At 37.4% G+C, this 6,000-nt stretch overlaps 1 protein-coding gene across 1 annotated transcript in view; it reads right to left on the reverse strand.

Moving 5' to 3' along the window:
• LOC120531252 (contactin-associated protein-like 5) overlaps nucleotides 1-4,820 on the reverse strand; it is a 558,720-nt gene extending 553,900 nt beyond the window's left edge. The window contains exon 1 of the mRNA XM_039756501.1: nucleotides 4,515-4,820. Coding sequence (XP_039612435.1) covers nucleotides 4,515-4,614 — 100 coding nt within the window. The 5' untranslated portion in view covers nucleotides 4,615-4,820. The remainder of the gene's footprint in view (nucleotides 1-4,514) is intronic.
• Between the last annotated feature and the right edge of the window lie 1,180 nt (nucleotides 4,821-6,000).

The raw sequence follows: 6,000 nt of genomic DNA on the forward strand, positions 1-6,000 counted from the left end.
ATGTAAGCTGGAACAGTTTCTGAATTGTTCATAAATGTAGTGCTTATGCATCTTTTCATCCGTAAAGAGGTAATGTGATTGCAGCCATGGACCATATTACTAATAAGAATAGTGAAGATGTTGAGATTTTAAGTTTACTGCAGAAAGGTTATGCATCCCCTTTATAGAAATGAGCTCTATTAACAGATCTATCACTCATAAAATGTTATTCGGTATTGTCATGGAAGCGTGTATTATCAAAACATTTTAAATAAGACATCTTTTCCCAAATAAAAAAACTGCTAACTTTTTATCCATTTCATGAGCTTCTTCATTATTATATATTTTTTTTTTTTGTACTTGCTGCCCTACTGAATGACTAATCCCAATAGATCACCATTCATAACCATTCCTCTTCTGAACGGTGGATCCCAGCTCTCGGGAGCATACAATAGTTATGGTTCTTTATAGACAGTACACATTGAACAGGAAAAGTCTTCCATAACTACTAGGAGCACTCTGGTGAAATCTTTATGGCTCTAAGAAATTTTCATCCATCCATTTTAAAAATGACATTTTCACCTTATATGGAAGCAACATTTAGTGACTGCTGATTATCTGAAGAGGCAAAATTTAATTCAGTGATCACTTCTCATTTGATAACTTTCTTTTGTTCTTATGTTGACCAGCAGGTCAGCCAAACGAACAACAAAGTGGATGTTAATAAAATGCTGTAAAAAACAAGCTTATAAGGCAACTCGCTTTTGTGCCTATGTCTGTGTGTTGTGTTTGCTCCTGACTGAATCAACCCTGATAAATATGAAAGCATCTTTATGGTTTAATAAATTTCAAATGTTGTTTGCATAATCCATCTTATTTTGGGATGTACTTTTGATAGAGTACTTGTAACGTAATTGATTACAAGCTGAATTTCTGCCTCAGACACAGTATGCAGCCCTAAGCAAGTCACTTATCCAGTTCTTGTGAAGGATCTTGGGCTAGTGCTTGCTATAGAAAGGTGCTATACGAAATAAGACTTGCTTCTGTTTGGAACAACATCAGAATAGAGTTTTGGTACATTAGCAGACGAAATGCAAAAACAAGATTTTCTATTTACTAATTGTTAAAGGAAAAATAGATCTAAAAGTACTTTCCATTGATTGTGAAGCATATCATAGAGAGAGAGAGATCAAGAAAGGCGTCACTTGTATGAAGTTCGCTAGCTGTGTTTTGGACCAAACCGTTTTATGTGATTCGCACTGGCAATTGTTTTGTGTCACTCCGACTTTGGGAACATTCATACCACACAAGGTGGAATTAGACCACCATTTTGTTAATAATTGCACTTTAGTCAAAAGAAGGTGCATATCCATGGACAGCCAGCTATATGCTCAGTCAAACTTACATAACATGTAAAAGATGGCTATAATTATCATGACGTCAAATACATCAATTAAACAAAAAAACTAAACCAGAAGTATATTTTAGCAAAGTAATTTGTAAAAAAAAAAACAGGAAACCTGGTGGTCTATCCTGATATTTATCTCTCTGTCTGTGCTGTAGGATAATTTACTACAGATCTTGCTCTTGCTGTTTTGTACATTAATGAGTAACTCAGCAGAAGCAATGAATAACACAAATTGCTCCAGAATTACTGTATAGTACTTCTGCAGAGAAATAAATAAAGGCCACATACTGTATATTGTGATTATTTATCTAAGAGCTCCTAACTTTTTATTTGTTAAAAAAAGTGAGTACTGGTAAAGACCTGGGCAGTTACTAACAATTATTTAAAAGCCTCATTTGGACACTGACCTCTTATACTTTAATCTTCACTGACTGAGAAAGATGTTTATGACAATAGCATTTACAGTAACAAGTAAAACCTAATGATTTTAGTTTTCTTGCCAAATCCGTTAATATGTGATCAAATTCAATACTATATGGAAGTCCTAAATACTTCAAACAAAGGCTGGACTGCTTAGAAAAATGAAAGTAAAATATAAAAATGAAACTCAATTTGAATGCCTCTGTGAATGTGATCTACTAGTTAGCAAGCAAATTGGCTGCTTTAGTAACTGGAACTGTGAGAGATAAAAAATAATGAAGCTGAACAACGGCAGACTCCTTATCCTTTCCCAATTTAGAGGTAAAATATAAGTTTAAATGGAGATAATTTACTGTGTTGCATTTAAGATGTGAATATATTGTATTATCGACGTTATTGAAATGTGCGCTAAATCACAAAGATCAATTATATGAAATGGGTTCCATATAGCTATGCATTTGTTCTTGTGACCTGCTTATCTGGTGCGTAGTGATTTTTTTCCCCATTACAAATGGAATATTAAGCAAACCTGTACAGACTAGCACTCCCCCGAAGTGCACACCAGCACACTGACATCGGGGTGAAACAGAGCTGAAAATGTACTTGAACGCTCGCGTCCTTGAGATGCGTGGAGAACGCGGGGTGACCGGAGAAAAGCTAGACAGGCACGCGGACAACGGAAAATCCAGACCGGCCAACACAGCAAACTGCTACACGCCAACTTAAACTGCGTGGGTATGAGTGCGTTGAAGTGTGCTATAGTGTCAACGCCGCTCAAGGATCGCGGCATCAGCGTCGAGCAGTTCCGAAGTAACGGCGTAGTACACTTTCGTTCATTCCACCTCAGGCACCCGGGAGGCCGGAGGTTATCCCGGCGGCACTGGTGGCAAGGCAAGCAGCAGCCTTGGGCGAGGCGCCTGCCAGGGCACTCTTACACACACATACGCACACATTCCTTCGGACTGGGCCGGTCATCCTAAACACACACGTGGAACTGCCAGGCAGCCGCGCTAATGACTGTGCCACGATATCTTCCACAGTTTCCAGTTATAATTTAATACAGATATATGTAAACTTTACTGCAGTATATAGCTAAGTGGCTAACGTGCCGTTGAAATCGTGTTCGCCTCTGTATGAGATGTGTTTACTTGTAACTTAGATGTATATCCGACCATATTTCCTTTACTTGAATGCCGGGTTGCTGGTATTACTTAAAAATTACGAACAAAGAAATGATTCACGACCTCTTCTGATAAACTGAGGTGGCGGAGAATAACAACGCCACGAGAAAGAGAATAGTGACCTCTAGTGAAAAAAAATATATGAGTAAACAGTTCCGAGTCTACTTTCATTTAAATAAGAGCACGTTTAAATTTAAAATCCAATACGTTAATTATGAAATGAATGGCTTTGTGCGGAGTATTTGCTTTAAAATGTAGTCGTTTCTTATTTTCCCATATATGCAGCAACAAAGTTCAGAATTCTTTTATTTCTTTCTTTCCCATTCTTTCTTATAGCCTTAAATTTCCACTGACACCTATATCTCTTTAACTTAATTGCATATTTACAAAGAAAAAAAAACAGATATTTCTTCATCTTAAAATGACAACAGGATAAATGTGTAAATGAAGCTTGCTTTGTGTGAAGTAACTGAAGCTCAGCAATGCACAGGCGAACGAGAATTTCCCGAAATAGTGTGGATGGGGAATTTAAATGTGCACTGCTATATAGCAGTTTTGATTCTTCATTTATAAATATTAAACAAAAATAACAGAATGAAAGAAGTGTTGCTATCATCGGTGCAGTTTGCCTGTGCACTGCTGTCTTTTAGTACGTTTAAACACTTTGTGCAAAAACGCAAAAATTGCATACAAACTCGTAACCATTTGTGCCACTTCCTTTCTAAAGGCACGAGTAAACTGGACATTGAGCTACCGGCTTGCCCAGTGCTGTGAATTATTAAGTGATCACATTTATAGTACACGTCGCAATAAAATAAATTAAAGCACAGTAATTAAAAGTGTAGTGCAATATAAAATACATTTGTTCTCAAGGGGTGAATTACACGGATTTGTGGTATTTAAATTTACTGCATAGTTTCATTTACACGTTATTTGCAAGAAAGTAAATGTTTGTTATGTATAAAAGACTTTTGACACTACCTTCGCTGGAACTGTGGCAAACGTCGACGATAAAATATATGCTTACTGCCACTTTTTCTTAATACAGAGAGATGTTTAATTGCTATATACTGTGATCAAACACCAGCTATGAGCAAACAAGTCTACCGTTATATGACTTTAAAGAAAGGGCTTACAGTAACCCTGCATGAACGATTTAGTTACATCTCACTGACACACACGCATACGCATACACACACACACACACGCATATATATATATATATATATATATATATATATATATATATATATATATATATATATATACACACAGGTCGGCAATGTGAACTTTATTTAAATTGTAAGGTAATCAATTACTATGCAAGCCTTGGTAAATACTCTTAAGTGTATTCTGCCCTAAGGTAAACATGAATGAAATGTAGTAATGAACTCATCAAAGGAATCATACAACACTACTGATCTCTTTCTTATACGCCACACAGGCAGACGTATGTTTAATTTAAGAGTGCACGTTTAACGCTTAACGGGTAAGTATGCAGGCAGAGCTGCGTTAGAAGTACTCACAGATGTTAGCTGCAGGTGCAAGGCTGCAGACACCGAACACCACGAGGCTGAAGATGCAAAGCGAGTAGTCAGATTCCATCTTCCCCACCCACGAGTACATATTATCCGGAATAAGGTAATCCGTTTGGTACAAAGTATGTCCAGAATTTCCACTGTTTCGCTGTCCGTAGGACTGATTTCTGCACTTTACTCAGGAGCCAGGGCAGTGGTTGATATAACAATTAAGACACTCCCCTCACAGTGGCTCTTAAAGAGGTAGCGGCTTTCTCCGAGTTTTCTTGTTGGGAACGGAGAACTAGTCTGACTGCTCAGGCTGAAGTTCAGGTTCAGCACTGGCTGTGTGGACAGCTCCGCGCAGCCTGCCGCATACTCAAGTCTCCACCCAATGAGCGAACACGCCTCTGGCTGACTCAGAGCTCCGTTCTTTCGGCGCCTCTGAAAACATACATTGAAATAGAGCGATGCGAGTGATTCAGGACTCCTTCACTCAGAATTTATCATTATTTCCAGCACAATTTGTCAGGAACACGGCCACTAAATTAAGAATAGCATAGATCATTTATTGTTTTATGAGGTAAATATGGAGGCGCTGACATTTAATGATTTTTAGAAAGGCCCACTTGTGCACCTCAATTAAGTTTACGACTAGTTAACCCGTTGAAGTGAAAATGAGCACATAGATGTCAACAGACCTGTTTGAACATTTTAGAAAATGTATGCAATCGGAATTTTCATTAACGTATTTAATTCGTAAATATATTTAGACATTTTCTTTATTGTTACTCATATTTCTCTCAGCATCCCTTCAAGTTATTTTATGAAACTTCGGAAATGAAGGACATTTAGAATCCAACAGGTTTTATAAGAATATAGCCGGGCATTAGTGTGTCTGAGTTTTAATATAACATAAAATAATGGAATGTTTTCTTTAGGGAAGTAGATATGCAATTTAAGTGAAGTAATCATTATGACAAATCATGTTTACATGCAGCTTTAATGTTATGCAACTAAAAAGAATGCTATAAAAACTCTCCTACAATTTGAAATTAACATTTTTAGTAAGTGATAACATGTTCAGACTTATTTGATGGCTCTTTTTGTGCAATTTTACTTTATACCACACTATATAGTAAACTAGCTGAAATACCCAGCGTTGTCTAGGAGAGAAAAGTTTTTTTTTAATTGTTTGAGAAAAACATAATTTAAAAAACCATAACTTTAAAAAAAAAAAAAAATTAACAAACAATAAACCTGGGTTCGCTTGCCGGGTCCTCCTTGTGTGGAGTTTGCATGTTCTCCCCATGTCTGCGTGGGTTTTCTGCGGTGGGCTTGCGCCCTGCCTGAGGTTTGTTTCCTGCCTTGCGCCCTGTGTTGGCTGGGATTGGCTCCAGCAGACCCCCGTGACCCTGTAGTTAGGATATAGTGGGTTGGATAATGGATGGATGGATAAAGACTCACTAATGTGCTTGTCTTGCGGTGTTGGTTG

The sequence above is a fragment of the Polypterus senegalus genome, chromosome 6 (assembly GCF_016835505.1).
Source record: "Polypterus senegalus isolate Bchr_013 chromosome 6, ASM1683550v1, whole genome shotgun sequence".
In the NCBI taxonomy this organism is placed as follows: Eukaryota; Metazoa; Chordata; class Cladistia; order Polypteriformes; family Polypteridae; genus Polypterus; species Polypterus senegalus.